The sequence below is a fragment of the Apaloderma vittatum genome, unplaced genomic scaffold (genome assembly GCF_000703405.1).
Source record: "Apaloderma vittatum isolate BGI_N311 unplaced genomic scaffold, ASM70340v1 scaffold19088, whole genome shotgun sequence".
In the NCBI taxonomy this organism is placed as follows: Eukaryota; Metazoa; Chordata; class Aves; order Trogoniformes; family Trogonidae; genus Apaloderma; species Apaloderma vittatum.
In genome coordinates, this window is record NW_009729557.1 from 32,986 (window position 1) to 50,562 (window position 17,577).

Below are 17,577 nucleotides of genomic sequence, written 5' to 3' on the forward strand. Positions count from 1 at the left end.
CACCTTCTCCTTTGGCCCTGGGGAGGACCCAGCGAGGTGCTGGGAAGCTGCGTGCAGTGATCTGGCTGGCCTTGCCAAACTTACAAACAGATGAGCTCATTTCCAGGGGACGTCCTTTCTAAAAGGAGCAAGAAAACCAAAACCTCTCAGCTTTGTGCCATGTGCTTTGGAAAATCCCTTCCAGTGCTCTGGTCATCGTGAGCTCCATCCCAGACAAGCTGAGCATCTGTCTGTGCCTCGGCCCAGACTTTTGATGATAGCCCTATCCATGGTAGTGAAGTGTCAGAATAGAAACAAGACCTATTGCTTCCCCAGTACGACTTCCACCACTGGCTGCTGTGTCTGTGAGATGGCTCTTGGCACCAGAATCACTGGGGCCTCTGCAGGGGCTGAGAAGAGCTGGTTTGTTTATTCCAGTGATACAAATACTAGAGAGATAAGGAAGAAACAGGAGCTACTACCACGTGTACCGTGCTGAGTTGCACAGGTTGGGGAGCTTCCACTGCTCACATTTGTCCTCTCCTCCATCTGCTCCTCTTTCTGCCCCTGCCAACTCTTGCTGCAGCTCCCCAGCCCCTGCTCACTCCCTCCAGTGATGCCCACGCTCTCGGTGGTGCTTGCGGTAGGAGCAGCAGATGCCCCGAGGGCTCTGGCACCTTTGCCTTTCTTGTTCCCTCCTCTAATGCTGCCAGTCTCTTCTCATTGACTTTGTTCCGGTGCTGATTTTTCAGTTTGGAAGATTCTGGGGCTTTGACCGTTAGGGCAATGAGCATCTCACATCAAAAGGCTCCAGCTGTGCTGGGTGAGCTGCTGAGCTCTGGGACTGGGCAGGTGAGAGCAGCACAGTTCTCTGCACGTGGGTTTGCCAGGCTGCAGCACAGGGTGACCTTCATGTGATGGGTCAGGGCCAGCTGTCCCTGACCATGTGAGACAGCATGTCACAGAGGAGCGGTCACCCTTGGTCAGACCAAATGTCCATCTGACCACACAGCATGTCCCTGCCAGCAGCAGATGCCACAAGAGGAGCGTGAGGATGGGGTGAACCCACTGCAGCATCTTCCCAACGCCTTCTCCTCACCTCTGGGGACCCAAGGGACCTCCTGGGACAGACATATTGTCTCTGTAGACAACAATTGTTCAAGATTTTCCTTTCATGACTTTTTTCTGCCGTGTTTTGAAGCGGTGGCCAGCACGGACAGCCTCCCGTGGTGGAGTTCCATTGTGTAAGGACACACTGAGTGAAAGTACCTCTCTGTTATGAAGCTGCTGTCTCCTATGTTTGCTCCATGGCTCCAAGGTGTTGGCTGGGAAGAGGCGGTGAACAGTTGTGGCCTATTTGCCCTCCCCAGACCTCCCCTAGCACCTCTCCCTTCAGCTGGGCTGAAAACTCTTTATTTTTTTCCTGCACAGTCACTGTCAATGCTGTGATGCCTTTTATTAATTTTTTTTTAAATTTTATTTCCGGTGGCCTTTTCTCCTCCATGCAGCCAGTAACTTAGAAGCACACAAGATATTTTTAGATTTAACTTCGAAGTGCTTCAGGTCTGCAATCGGATGACTCAGCTGCCAGTGCTATTTACTTTAGTTTTACATCCAAACCAGGCAATTACAGCCCTGAACGGCTACTTAGAGACCGCATTTCCTTGTCATGCTGTCATATAGTTTGCTCGTGGCATTGTCTTTAAAGAAGCGCTTTGTGCATCCAGATACTTGTCTAAAGGTTTTCGAAGCAGGCGGAGAATGAAGCCCTGGGCTGTCCCACCTCTTTGCTCTGGCTGCCTGCAAATCCATCTTCCCATGACCTTCACAACACTGCCTTATTTCAAGGCGATCCGGCATGCTCTGCTAGGGATGGTCCCCAAGACGACAGCCCGCAAAAGATTGCTGCAGGATTCGGGTCACGGCTGGAGCGTAAGGTGATATTTTCTCCCTGATGAAAGTCTCTCTCACAGCTTTTTCCTTTCAGAGAAAGAAATCTCTGCAGCTCACAGAGCCATTTGTACTGATTTAATGATGCTCAAGACGTTTATCCCGGGGAAGGGTTCTGCCTGAGCTCCCTGTTTACTTCAAGCCCACTTATTTATAACATCCTTTCCTCCAGTTCTTGAATCCTTCACCTGCACGAACATCTCCTTTAGATCATCATTTATTGAATACACTTAAGTGTAGCTCATGGGGTTATTGAATTACAGGCATGAACTTATCAAAATGAGATAAATCACTCACATATTAGCTTCTCTCTATTAAACACATTTCACCCTGAGGCATTTTTCCATAGAACAGATACTATAAATCAAGCATTTGAATACTTGGAGTAGCTAATGCGCGCTTCCTCCCCGCGAGAAGGCATGCGATGGGAACGCACCAGCCCTCTCTGAAGGAAGCTTTACTGCCTAAAATATTCATTAGAAATAACATCCTCTCTGTGAGGCTTGACCGGTTAAGAGCTTAGGATGGAGTCTGAGCTACATTCACTCAAACTGGATTCTCTTACACGCACTGCAGTGTTAAAAGGCGATGCAGCAGGTGCCACGCACAGCGGGTCACCTCCGGCCCCTGACGCCTGGGGTCACTGCCCCTGCCAGGCACCAGCTTTTCCTCCACAAATCACCAGCTCTGAGACAGGTGGGTTTTGTCTTTGTGAGATATTTGAGCTTGATCTGTGGTGGGGGCAGCACTGGAGGCGTTTGACTTTTTCTCTAGTTACTTTTCGTTCTGGCACTGCTTTTAGCTTCTCTTACTGTGGCCTCGCCTTTGGTATTTTCACAGTCCACATCATATCCATGTACTCCCTTCCCTGCCTTGTGGTTTGATAGGCTTTTAGTGGATTTTTTTCCCCTCTTGAAATCACCCTGAGTTGGAAGCCCGATGAGGCTTGGTGATGGTTTATTTGGGGGATCCTGATCCCAAACTACATCTGTAGGCTCCAAACCACTGATGCTGTAAGGTCACTGGCTGAGCTTCCGCCCAAGGTCTGTGACGTGAAGGCACAAAACATCTCCCTGTGGCCATACTTAGGGTGTGTGCAAATCTCTCCTGCAGGTTTGGTCTTCTGCAAGGAACATGATGCAAAACAATCTCCCCTTTTGTCCAGAACTTGAAGAGAACCATTGGTGACCTCTGGCATTGCTCCTGCATTACAGAAGGAGATAAGGCATTCACCTGCTTGTTCAGCCTGCTGAAAAACAGCCAAAATCTCTGCAGAAATCCTGTTTTGCTAAATACTACTATTTTCTGTTAACTAGAGGCAAAGTTTGAATACTTTTCAGATAAAAGGATTCACTAAAATACAAAGAGGAAAAAATTATATACAGCAATTTGCCCTGGTACATCACCATGAAGATCAAGTAACCTTTCCGGAACATTCACTGGCAGCATTGCTGGATCCTTGCTCCTTATGCACAGGATTTTGTTCTGAGTAATTCTTGGATATGAATTAGAATTTTATAAATAATTAGCATAATCAGTGTTTTAAATCCTGGCATTGTTAATGATAAACATGGATTGTTAAGGATTGATGCGGGTGTATGTATAACCTCAAGGAGCATAAACTACCCTATTTAAATACTACTATTTAAGCAAGTTGCCTCTCTCAAGGGAAATAATTTTTACAGTCAATTTGACTTCATCTCACTGTCCACACATTTGGAACATGGACATCTCACTGTCCACACATCAGAATTTGCCAGGCAAAGGCACAGCAGTAAATCCCCATAAGGGCTGAGAATGGGACGCCAACTCCTGGCAAACCCTTAACTTCAGGCAGCACGGGCCACAGGTCCTCTGTGGTCATCGTCAGGTGGTCTCCCCCTTTAGCCTGGGCAATTTGGTCTGCTTTTGGGCACTCACGTGCTCTTCAGCTTTTCAGTTGGGGAAGAGCAGGTTTTCTGGCAGATTGACCTTTCTGTCAGTGGGTCCCTGCAGCGTTTCAAGCCATCACTGTCCTGCGGAGCCCCAGGGCGCAGATCAGCCACTCTGACCCACCAGCACCTCACTGTCTGCAGCCGCTGCCTTTCCTCCTGCCCTCAGACCCGACCAGCACCGCCTGTGCCTCCTGGGAAGCTGGAGAAGCGCGTGATGACAAATGACAGCCTCACCTCTGCACCCAGTGAGCGAGGGCTGGATGAGATCTGATCAAGCAGCTGCTCACGGGCCCCAGGCGCCGGCTGCCTGTCGCTTGGGAGTCGCAGGCTGCTCTGCGCCAGAAGTCCCTGTGGGGTTCTCCCGGCAGAGCCTTCAAGGCAACGGGGCTGGGATTTTCACACCAGCTGGTTTTGTCCAGCAAGAAACTAAATTGCATGGATACCTTACATACCTGTGTGGCTGGTGGTAATGGGACATGTATTAGGAGCTTGTATAGGGATTTCTAAGTTCCTGGGCTGGGACATCATACTCCTCTCATCTTCTCCTGATCTTCTGAAGATAAGATGGGTCAGAGAGCCAGGGCAAAGCCTGAAGCCTGTGCACAGTGGACTTCAGGAGTGCCTGAGCTGTGTATGGGCCTCTGCACTGAGGTGAGCACACCTCAAAGTACAAACCACCACAGGAACCCAAACACAAAATTTAACCCCAAAGAATCCTGCTCCACAGCTTGCTGGGTATCTCTGTATCCTGATCTCCAGGAAGCAGGCCAAACCATTTGTTCTGTTGTCTTCCCTACCCAGTTAACAGGAAGAACTGGCTAAGGTAGAGCTTGGCTGTTGTAGGAAGCCTTACAGGTCACCATGTACATTTGAGAAAAACTACGAACAGCAAAATAATTTTAATTAGAAAAAAATGGTTCATAAGAACAGCTCTATGCACACGCTGCCAGCATCTTGTGGAAGACCAGCCAGTGGATATTAAAGGCAACTCTGCATGAACTGGAAATACAAATGTAGGACATAGTCAGATTTTGGCATAGTGATGTGGAGAAGGAATGAGCTTCCACTAAAGACAGGTGACAATACCTCTCCGCTTTCTCATAGAGTGCCCTGGGGAAAGGTGTAACAGTGCCCTCCATAAACCTCTGCTCAGGGCTTTTCAACTTCAGTCTCAGCATTCCTGTAGAAAATCCCTATTTCATCTCCCTCCCCTTCCTCAGTCAGCTGGTTGCATTTCTTATGTAGCTGGTGGGGTGGCAGAGAGGCTGCTGTTCTTCAAATGCTGTGGGTAATGCAATGTACAACTCCAAAGCTCCCACAAATATTAAACAAGGGCTTGCTCTGAGCACACCACAGTTTTCCCACATCCCAACAGAAACATCTCCCAAAAGCAGACGCTGTAAACGCTATCCTTGGTGCTTCTGTGGGCATGGGGTTATGTGCCAAGATGTGCTGCACTGCTTAAATAACACTGGCCCTTTCTCCACCTCCCCTGGCTCAGATGGAGTACCTGGTCCACCTAAACAGGACCAGAAACGTAAAGAGGTAGTTAAACTCAGCACAAGGGCCAATGAAAGACACCCTAATACTGACAGGCTGAAAAGTGCTTTTCCATGTCTTGTGACGTGGGAGCTTTCAGAGCACGGATGGAGCTTGTCCAGATTCCCGGCCTGGACTGGAGCTGGTGAGCGTCACCCCAGGGCAATGGCTTCATTAACATCAGTGCTGGTGCCAAGCTCTGCAGAACAGGATCCCTTTAAAGACATCCCTCTGAAGATAGCTCCCTTCTGCCATCGCTGAAGCCAACTGTTAAGATAAAGGCTGCTTAAATCCTCAAGGAGAGGAACTTATCGCAAGACTACTGGTGGAAGCAGCAGCTTCGTTTCTGCTTTGCTTTCAAAGCGTAAGCACCTTTTTCTCTACCTCTCCTACTGCTACAGCACTGTTTGTATATCCCATCATTCAGATGTCTGACATATTATTTCACAAAGTGTTCTTCACCCACAGCTGTGACAAGCAAATTACACTGAATTAAGCTCATCTACCTTGGTCTCAAGGGACACCGACTATTAAACTGTCTCAAAACTGGCATCCTGAAGCACTGTCACCACACAGCTGCTGAGATGGCTGCGCTACCCAACAAAAAAAGTCTGCTCTCTTCAGGGCTGCAACTAAAATAGCACGCAGGGAGCACCACATTAGTCAGCCAATCTGCAGAAGATAGGCTCAACTTACAATGGTAACAACATCCAGTCCAAATGGCAGGTCTGCAACTTCGCCACTGGCTCCAAGAAATAATCTACGAGGTCCTGCATCCCCCTGCCATTATCATCTCACTTGGCAGGAAATCACATAACTGTGCTCATAAAATCACCAACAGCCACTACCTGTGAAAGGCAGAGATCACAGCTTGCCTTTTAGTGAAGCTTGGGGAGATACAACAGGAGCTGCTTCTTGTTCAAAGAGCAATTTTAGAAAGAAACTGACAGACACCAGGGAACAGCACAAGTCATTTCTTCACGTAAAACCTTCACTTGCAACTGACTCCAACCCTTGTCCTCATTAACTGCCACCTCTGCTGGCATCTGAACAAGGTGAAAATAGCAGGAAGAGCTTCCAAGATCCCTTCTGGCACAGCTTAAGGCCATTTCACACAACGTGGCTAACTCCTGTATGCTTCACTCATACTCATGCTTTGCTGTCTTCTTGTTTCAGTTGGCAAAGCAGAGTTGAGACCACGTCCTATAAAATAACATCCCCAAGACCAGAAACGATAACATCCTCACCATCAGTCTCATAGAAATGTGCTGTGGAGAAAGCTTTGTGCAAAGCTACCATGAACGCAGGAGCTGGTGAGACATCTGGGACTTGGGCTGCCGATGGCCCTCAGCAAAGAAACATGGAGGAACTTGCTCTTTTCTTCTGGAGGAGCCCATCTAGCACAAAGGAGACACCAACGACTGCGATGCTGTTGGAACAAGCAATGGCGCATATCTGCCACGTGCATTATCTCCTCTCCGAAAGCAAAGCATGGAAGCACAAATCCCATAAAAATTAAGTGTTGCACACGAAGTAAAAAGGAAACTGGAGAGACATGCATGCTCGCTCCTCTCCGGCTCAGCTGTGCTCCCTCAGCTGCCTGGGGAGTTTGTCACCTGCACACGAATCACCCAGAAGAGACTCTGCCCAGCACTGGCTTCAGAATACAGGAAAAAAGGAAGCTGGAAGCTGAAAACTCCCCCTGAACTAACACTGGTCTGACCCTCAACTGGGCATTGCCTGGGCACTGCCAAGGGCAATCTGGTGCGTTCCTTCAGTATTTTCCAATTTAAATATCCACATAGGAAAGGGCAGGATGGGAGAAGTGTCCCGTTTCCTCACCTCAGAGCGCTCCTTCCATCACTAATGCTGAAACCCTCTCTGAAAGAGATCAATGCTGCCTGGGAGCACCGAGGTGAAAGTGCAATAGAATATCATAGAATCATAGAACAATTCAGGCTGGAAAAGACCCTTGGGATCATCAAGTCCAACCATTGACCCTACACTACAAGGTCACCCCTAAACCGTATCACTCAACACCCCATCTAAACGACACTTGAACATCCAGGGATGGCGACTCAGCCACCTCCCTAGGCAGTCTATTCCAGTGTCTCACCACTCCTTCCATGAAGAATTTCTTCCTAATGTCCAGCCTAAACTTGCCCTGTTGCAACTTGCAACCATTTCTCCTGGTTCTGTCCCTAATTACCTGTGAGAAGAGACCAGCACCAACCTCTCTACAATGTCCTGTCAAGTAATTGCAGAGCATGATGAGATCCCCCCTCAGATATTTATCTTCACAACCAAGTTAAGCATGTAGCCCATTTTCAACATGAGCCTACTCTAGAAAGAACAATTTGTTCTTTAATCAGAGCAACAAAGGCAGGTTCCCAGACTCCAGGTGTTTGAAATACACTCGGATTGGTCCAGATATTTGCTGACGAAAAATGAAAAGCTTTGAAGCTCTTGAATCTAGCGACCAAAGCTGAGCTGAGTGAGGACAGAGGCCAGGCTCACACGCTGGCTGCCGCACACTGAGCCGCCATCTCCCTCACGGGAATTTACAACTCTTCTATCAAATGTTCTCAAAGGTGCTTTCCTCTTCCTCCCTTCTGTAATCCTCCAGAACAAACAGGGTCAGAATTATTTTTTTTCCTCCAAACCAGTTCTAAATACTAAAACCAGTATTTAAAAAACCCAACAATCTATCTCATGTGTTAGGAGTTTAAGAGAAGCGTGGATGTTGCATTGGGAGAAATCATTTAGCAGTTTGATAGGGCTGGGACAAAGGCTGGACTCGATCTTCTAGGTCTCTTCTAGCTGATACAATTCTATGATTCTACGTAATTATAATTTCTAATTGTCACAAATATGACAAGATCAACCTTATTTGCAATAGAAATATATCCCATCTCGAAGGTATCAAAGGTTATGCCAAGCGCTGAAAACCTTTACTCTCCACAGTTCTAGAGAAAGAAACCTCAAATTCCCCCTTCAGAATGATCAGCTGACTTGGGACTTCAGAACAAGTCAAATACTAAGATTTGACTTTCCTGTAGGATTTCAATTTGTTGAGGTAAATTCGTAATGTCTCCTAAAAATGGAGTAAGATGAATTACATCACTGTGAGTAGCAGACTATCTAGAACTAAATGTAGAGTATAATTTAGTTTTATTATAGTTGATTGATAAGCTGCGTCTTCATCTCAAATTCCTTGTCAATGGGAAAATTAAATTCAAGTGAAAACTAATGGCAAAAGGCGTTCTTGTCGTTTGAAGCATTTCCCTTTGCAAAAATGAAATTAAAGCCAGCCTGCTACTTTTAAACAAAACACTGGAGACATCACAATATAGTGACATCAAATAAGGCTTGAATTAATATGAAAAATATTAACATTATGCATTAATATGAATATATATCAATAAGCAAAAAATAGTACTTTAGCCAAAGAAAAGTTATTCTTGTTGCCATTTCAGTACCTGGAAAAAGTCTACAGATACTAAACAGGCAGCTTTAAAGCCTATATATAAATTAAGGAAAAGACCAAAAAAAGAGGCTTTAATTTGAAAAACAAATCAAAAGAAGTTTAAGGCACTCCCACCTATATATTTATTTTTATTCCAGAAACCGAGGAAAGACAGATTTTGACAACACTTACATCAAAATGAAGAGCGTATCACACAGTATTACTAAAGCAGTATAAACTGCACTCCGATGTTTTTCTTTAGTTTTAAGTCTCCTGAACACCTAAATCTCTACTACCTTCAGGTAATTTCATGTTCACTTCAAATACCGTTTGCATTTTGTCTGGCTTTTTTTTTCTTTTGCCACCCCCATCCCCTTCTGGCAAAAGCTCCCTGCACTTGAAAGGATCGTACTAGTTGATATTCACTCTACGTGAAGCATTTGCACATATTTATGTCACAAAATCACGGAACGGTATCAGATACCAAGATAGGAATGAGCTACAGAAACCTTAGAAGAAAAGACAGGAACATATCTAGATTTTGTGGATGAAAAGGAGCTCCCTGCTCTATGACACACAGCCAGTAAGAACCCATGTTCACTGTATCTCCAGCTGATCAGCTACAGCAACGCAACTAGGGTAATGACATTTTGAGAATGCTATTTAAAAAAAAAAAAAGTAAAAAAAGCCTGTTAATGGAAGCCTGTCCCCCTGCAAGAAAAATTTCTGCCAGATGCTGTTTCTCAGGACTCAATCAGATATAGGTGTATGATAGGGGGAGTGGTGTGTTGTTGATAAAAAGGAATACAGGCAAAGGTCATATGCAGATTTATGAAAAATAAATTTATTACATAACACCTTGTTTTAACAATGTTTGATTTTTTTCTTTTATTCAGAATACTTGTGTCATTCATGTAAAATAGTTTGATACAGTACATTGTATGTAAGTTTTTCCTCATAAATTCTAAGGCTCTCCTAACACCTTGATCCTCTGCTGTAGGAATGGCACCCCTAAACAACGTGCGAACATTAAAAAAAAAAATTAACTGAATGAAATTTAAAATCCACTACACCAAGCTGGTTCTCAAAAATCATGACGAAATATATGAATGGATGCCGCACCTTTTTAGGAAATATCATTCATGCTTTTTTAATCTCAAAGCATGCTCACAAATCATTAACACCAACAGGAAAAAAATAAAACACTGTCTATGACAATCATTTTAGTTTGTTTGCTGAACCAAACATGTTTATATCAATGACAACATACTTATTTTACTATCAAATAGCAGCTTTAATACCAGTCAAGTCATAGATTTAAAAACAAAAACTTATGTTGGAAATTAATCTTTGGGACATTTGTATTTGCTGGAAAAAATGCAAATGTTTTCACGTTCTTAAAAAAAAAAATCTCATTGTAGCAATCGTGTTGGTCATAAAACATTGATCTAGGTGGAAAATGAACCAACCCACAAAAGTCACTAAAAATAAACGTCTATTAAAATTGTCTCAATCGGAGTCATGTTTAGTTTGCCTTTTTTTTTGCTATGGTAACATTTACTGTATGCTTCAAGTACCAGTTCAAAGATGTCGTGTAACTATTGGTCAGATAAAGTTGTTACATCAAGAGAATTCACCACATACGACAACAAAAATGCTTGCCCCTAGCACATTTCACAGCTTCAACTGCTACAGACTGTCACTGGAAAAAAAAATTAAAAGTAAAAAAAAAAAAAAGAAATAAAAATGCATCTGTCAGTCTGAACCATGTCAAGTAAACTATGGAAGTAGCATATCCACAACACAAACCGTGCTAGCACTTTCTTTTCAAGTCTAACCCCAAGAACCAGGTACAATTCAGGAGCCGCTGACTCCGCTCTGTGGAAGGTGGTGGATCGTGGCGGTCGGACAGGTCGGAGGTGTGGTTTTACAGTACATTCTGGCGGCCCAAGCCGGGTTTCCAGGCAGAGAGCTGCGCGGCCGGTCCTGCAGCATTAGCGACAGTGCATGGACGTTACTGGGGTGCAGCTTCAGTACCGGTGTGTCTGATGCGAGTACTGTGGCGGCTGCTGGGAGGTAGTTGAATACCCCATGCTGCTCTGTGGCTGGGATGTGCTTGGTCCGGGGTTGGGGTAGGCAGCATGGGGGTTGGAACGCTGCAGAGGGGCGAGAAGCAGAGGAAACGCGGTCCCTTTGTAAGCAGGTACATGGCAAGACAGTTTTCGCCTACCCACTTAGGTCTTCGACACGTACCGAGCGCACACGGTCTCAAGGCAGCTGCACTTCTGGGCTTCTTTATTTACTTGCTGTGCTTACAGCAGGTGCAGGTATGAACATCAGGAGTACCAGAGCAGAAAACTGACCGTTACCACCTTTCAGTTATCTGTCCTCACAAGCTCCTCTGAATCTACACCCATTGTAGCCAAATCCCCCCTCAACCCTCCGGATGGCTGCCATATACCTGCATGTCGCACAAGGCTACCGCTGCCCATGGCAGTGGTCTTCCCTGCTCGCTCGCTTCCCCTGACAGAGAGATACATTGGGGCAGAGGTCCAAAGGGTGCATCTTACTGCTGATGAGCCACTCTGCACTATTCCAGAGTTTTTACTGTACAAAGTATATGTCTGCCACCCCTTTTGCATGAGCTAGGAGTCCAGGCTGAGAGCACTGTGAATATCTAGGCTAAGGCATCATCCATCAGTAGCCTTACAAATACTTGAAGGAGAGTTAAAGACAACAGTCACACACTTCTCAGTGGAATCAGATATTTCAGGCACAAATGGCCACAGGTTGTGGCTTGGAAGGTTCAGCTTGGACATTAGAATGGAAAAAAAATGATCAAATAAAACCCCAAACCACCAAGAACTGGCACAGAGAGGCTGTGAAGTCTCCATCTACGGCGTTTTTTAAGACTCAGCCAACAAAGCCTCAGCTGACCTGATTTAGCATTAGCAACAGTGAGAGATTGAGCTAGATGGTCTCCGGAGGCCCTTTTCAGCCAGCACTTCTAACTAACTTAATTTCCTCCCACCATTCAGCATTTGGAGCAGAAGGTATAATCAGGATGCTGAGATGACGGCAGAAATGAAAAGGCAAACTCTACCTGTTAACGTATGCAGATAGGACTGAGCTAATTCTCTAGGGGCGTAGAGTGTGAAGGGGAAGAAATGGCCAGAGCGGTAAGGAACACCAGCGGGAACAAACCAGCGCTGCTGAAACGCGCCGCCGACACTGCCACCCCACAGTTGTGACATTTGCCTTCGGTCTTGAGATATGGACTAAGTCACCTGTCAACAGAAGTGTCACAGCTCTGGGTCACCCTTCTCTATGTAACAAACAAAGGATGTACTTCAGAGAGCAAAAATCCTCAAATATAATTTTTGCCCAAGCGTGGGTCCTCTCTGTAGGAAAATATCACAAGTTTAACCATTTAAAAGCTGACCATTCATGTCAGTTGTAAACACTTTCTGCACCCTAATTTCTAAAACAGATTTTATTTTAAGACGGAGGCAATTAAAAATCATCAGATTCTTTCACAACATCCGGCGCAGCAATTGGCTTTTGTTTAAGAACAAATGAAAATATTCAATCCTTCCTACATACCACTAAGCACCCAGAGGGTTATCACAAGCAAAAGCTCAAAGTAGTGGAATTGCTCCAGGCTGTTTCATCACGTTGCCTTCAGAAGTGTCACGTTGCAGATTTACACGAGAAGGCAAGGAAGTCTGTGTGCCATGTGTCTACTATTTTTATGCATGGCAGAAAAGGATACGAGGTCAACTTGCTCTGCAGAGAGTAATTTGACTTCTGAATGGACGAGGAAACTGTCTTAGTGTGCCTTGCCCAGGAGATGGCAATCCTCTTTCACAAGCTTTATATGGGGAATTTGAGCAAATTAAATGAAGAACAAAGGAACAGGTGTTTGATTAGAACAGAGGGCTGTATTGTAACATTTGTTTGCCGTCTCCTCAAATTGCAGGATCAGAAGCAAAAAACATGAGGAATTTTTATCAGGGAGACCTGAAACCACCAATAGGGGGCTTTAAACTGCTTTTGTTCAGGGCCAGCAAGTTCAGGTCTCCTCCCTTTGATTACCATGTTTTTCAGTCACCTTAATCAGAACAAAACTACCCACTGCCTTCTTGCAAGTCTGGGGACAAGAATTTATTTTTTAAAATTTTTTTTTGGAAAAACCGGGTAGTTTGCCTCCTAGAGAGACAGCAAAAACATCAGTCAGGAGAAGTCAAGTTACCAATAAGGGCTCCTGAGATAGAAATGTAGCAATTACCACTATCTCAAAGCAAAAGTATTCTGAAATTGTATTTGCTGACAAGGCCTGTCCCCAGCTATAATCCTGAGACGGTATCTGAGAGTACAAAAGTTTGATGAGCATGAGCAGAAAAGAAACCAATGTCAACTCCTGCCACAGCAATCTGAGTCTTCTGACTTCCCAACTAGAAAACACCTCAGCTCTTGCTCACAGAAGTAGAAGCAGAAGTTTCTTCAAAATGCCAAGCTGAGCAGCAAGATGAGGTGAAGGGCACGTAAATTGGGCATGTAAACTGCACGCCCTGACACGGTAAATCCAAACTCTGCTTTCAATCTCCTTAGATATGTGATTCAATATGAGGGGAAGGTTAGAAGAGTTATAGCTGCATCCACCTTCTTAAAAACACACAGAAGTTGCAGAAAGAGTCAGCTAAAAGGCCAAGACAGTGGTCGACTGCAGCTTGCCAAACTGAAAGGGATGAAGGTCCTGCAAGAGAGTGCTCTGTGCTGCATAATCCAACTAAAAGAAAGATGATGTTTGTACTTCAAGGCGTCCCACACTGCAGCACTGTAGTTAAGGCTGACTGCCGTTTCAAATTACTCCAAAAACTTACATCATTCAAGAAAAATGACTTGAAAACTGACATGCTATCAACGTCCTGGGATCAGCTGAGCAAAGGCACTTGAGTCCTGTATGAAGAACCTCACAATAAAGCTTCTGAAAATTATCTTATTTTACATTTTTAGTACTTTTAAGTTTTGGCCAATGCTGCAAGTACACTGATATATGTAAGGATGAGGGTAATGCCCCTAAGCAGTCTTTGAGGACATCTGGTATTTGCAGGAACAAACTCCAAAATGCAAGATTTCAAAGCCCATTGGTGTTCATGAAGAAATAGCATCAAACTGGGAAAAGCAAGTTGACAGCAGCTGTTTTACTGATGCTGTTTTACTGATGCTGTTTTGTTACAAAACATAAGGACAGCTAAGTGGGTTTCCAATATTAAGGTTTCAGATTTAGATCCTGATCTTTAATTTAAACTGAAAACACTGCCAGAAACTTTCTGACTTCCACATCTTTTGATTTCATCCTAGACACTCTTCCCACTGGCCTTCTGCACTATGCATTCCATGTGAACCAGTATGTAACAGTTCCTGAAGACTAACAATTTCCACTGGCATGCCTCCTCTTGAAATCTTCTATTTCCTAACTGCTCACTGCTTCAAATGTGTATCATTTGAAGTCTTCCATGTTCCTCTTCTGTAATTTCTAAGCTTGCTTCTGTCCGTAACAATCTTCTCCCCAGTCTCCAGGAATAACATCATCCAAACCCACAAACTGAGGATGCATAAATCCCTGGGATGACTCCCAGATATTCTTCTGCTCTAGACTCTTCTGATTTCCTAATGCCTGACCGCAAGCTCAAATGCAGGAAGGTTAAGGTCTGGAAAACATGCCCTATGAAGAGCGGCTGAGGGAACTGCGTTTGTTTAGTCTGGAGAAGAGGAGGCTGAGAGGAGACCTTATTGCCCTCTACAACTACCTCAAAGGAGGCTGTAGTGAGGCTGGTGCTGGTCTCTTCTCTCTAATTACTAATGACAGGACAAGGGGAAATGGCCTCAAGTTGCGTCAGGGTAAGTTTAGATTGGATATTCGGAGGAAGTTCTTTACTGAACGAGTGGTGAGGCACTGGAACGGGCTGCCCAGGGAGGTGGTGGAGTCACCAACCCTGGAGGTGTTTAAAAAAAAAGTAGATCTAGCACTTGAGGCTATGGTGTAGTGGTTAGGTATGCTGGGATGAAGGTTGGACTAGATGATCTTCAGAGGTCCCTTCCAACCCCTAACATTCTGTGATTCTGTTAGAACACAGTTTTCAAGTTTTCCTCAAGGCTTTTTCCTACAGTCCTTCTTCACCTATTGATCATCACCACCTCACCTATCTCTTCAGATGTATAATACTGGGCTTACTCAACCTGGAATCTCCTTTGGTCTTCAAAGCAGACATTATAAGAGCATCACAGAATCACAGAATGTCAGGGGTTGGAAGGGACCTCAGAAGATCATCTAGTCCAGCCCCCCTGCCAGAGCAGGATCACCTACAGTACGTCACACAGGAACGTGTCCAGGTGGGTTTTGAATGTCTCCAGAGAAGGAGACTCCACAATCTCCCTGGGCAGCCTGTGCCAGTGCTCTGTCACCCTCACAGGTTCTTCCTAATGTTTTTGTGGACCCTCCTATGTTCCAGTTTGCCCTATCATTCGACATCCCTGAGAATGGCCTGGCTCCATCCTGCTGACACTCACCCCTTACATATTTATAAACAGCCTTGTCTCCTCCAAGCTAAAGAGACCCAGCTCCTTCAGCCTTTCCTCATATGGGAGATGTTCCACTCCCTTCATCATCTTCATAGCTCTGCACTGGACTCTTTCAAGCAGTTCCCTGTCCTTCTTGAACTGAGGGGCCTAAAACTGTATTGTATTTTTAATTGCTACTACATATTTTCAGGAGGACCTCTCTCAACCTACTAGCTACTCCCCTTCTAATACACCCCAGGATGCCATTGGCCTTCTTGGCCACGAGGGCACTTTGCTGGCTCATGGTCACCCTGCTGTCCACCAGAACCCCCAGGTCCCTTTCCCCTACGCTGCCCTCCAACAGGTCAGTCCCCAACCTATACTGGCACATGGGGTTGTTCTTTCCCAAGTGCAAAACTCTACACTTGCCCTTTTGGAATTTCATAAGATTTCTCCCCGTCCAGCCCTCCAGCCTGCCTAGGTCTCTCTGAATGGCAGCACAGCCTTCTGGTGTGTCAACCACTCCTCCCAGTTTTGTGTCATCAGCAAACTTGCTAATGGTGCACTCTGTTCTCTCATCCAGGTCACTGATGACTGTAATAAACAGTACAGGTCCCGGTACTGACCGCTGAGGGATTCCACTAAATACACGCCTCCAACTAGACCCTGTCCAAGTCTTTCCGCTTGTCATCCAAAATACTGCCTTCCCATCCATCTGCCCAACTAAAACTCTTGCTCAGGTTCTTATTACTCAGCTTGTTTACTGCAATAGCTTTGCCTCCTGCCATTACAGGCCTATTCAAACAAAGAATGGCATTTTAGATGACAGAGACTGCAGCAGAGGTCCACAATCAGTATTGTGCTGACTGTTAGCATATTGCTAATCTAAAAAGCATCAGCTTATCAATTATTTGTTAACAAATCAAGCCCTTGTTAAACAAACCAACCATCTACCCAATGCACCTGAAAAAACATCCAAAAGATGTCAAAATCCAATAGTTAATACAGTGCTATTTACAAAATGGCTTTTTTAGCTTAAAGAAATGCTGCTGTAAACATGAGACTCAAACACATAATATATGAATAAAAGAAATACCTGATAGTCTGAGGTCATAATAAGTCCACCTGAGGTAGTGGTAGGAGGAACAACTCTCACTTTCTTCAGTGGGGGTCCCTGTGCATGACTGTTGTCCTGGTTCCCTGGATGACCAGTTCCATTAGTATGGTTATTGCCCTGCTGCTGCTGCTGGTTCTTCTCAATTGTTTAAACACAAAGAAAAATTTCAACTCAAAAGCAGTACGTGAAATAACATGAAAACAGGAAATAGTGTGAAAGTCGTCAAGCATGATGATACTGTTCTTCCAGTACTTACTTTGTCTCCTTTATCATCTGGTTCTTCTTCTGTTAAAAATTCTCGTTTTGGGTAAGGGATTTGACAACCTGCAAAAACACTGCCCCCCAAAAAAGTCTATTTATCACTGTATTAGAACAGACAGGTTAGACCTGTAAGATTCATACTTCACCCATGCTAGTTTCAAGTTGCCTGAGCCACAGACTAATACCTGTAACTAATGGAGAAGTTTTCTCCATTCTACTTTCATCATATTCTAAACTTAGTAAACTTATTCACATTTATCTTCAATCTTCAGTTGCCACTTAGACACTCCTTTAAACTCCTAACGTATTTCATGGTTTCTGGTAAACCAGTGACCAAACTGGTGGCTGGAAAGGTACCACCTACTAGATATCTGCAAGGGCACAAAAAGCTATCTTAATCCAGCCATTGTACAATTCACAGTCTCAGGACTAACTAAAAAATACTCCTGGAAAATCCACTGACTGTTAATGAAACCACATAGAAACAAAGTTCAAAAATAACCAGAAATTTCATCTGCCAATTCATACCGCATGGTTCACATGAACTTCGTAATACTAGTCCAAGCTAGTATTTACCTGCCCTCAATCAGTAAAATGTATTTACAATGAAGTCCCTGTACACCTGCTAACATTAGTCATTGTGTGTTCACATTAAAATGTCAGCCTGAAGTTGAGAAAAAAGCCAAACATTGTCCTAGAAGCAGTTTCCACAAAAGCAAATCATTCACGTGACAACATTAAATCAGAGAGACAGGTCAGAAGCTGTT

General features: G+C 44.6%; 1 protein-coding gene across 1 annotated transcript in view; it reads right to left on the minus strand.

Moving 5' to 3' along the window:
* Window positions 1-10,898: 10,898 nt before the first annotated feature.
* CDK8 (cyclin-dependent kinase 8) overlaps window positions 10,899-17,577 on the minus strand; it is a gene marked incomplete at its 5' end in the record, with an annotated part of 43,104 nt that continues 36,425 nt past the window's right edge. The window contains 3 exons of the mRNA XM_009874496.1: window positions 10,899-11,024; window positions 16,529-16,684; window positions 16,806-16,884. Coding sequence (XP_009872798.1) covers window positions 10,899-11,024; window positions 16,529-16,684; window positions 16,806-16,884 — 361 coding nt within the window. The remainder of the gene's footprint in view (window positions 11,025-16,528; window positions 16,685-16,805; window positions 16,885-17,577) is intronic.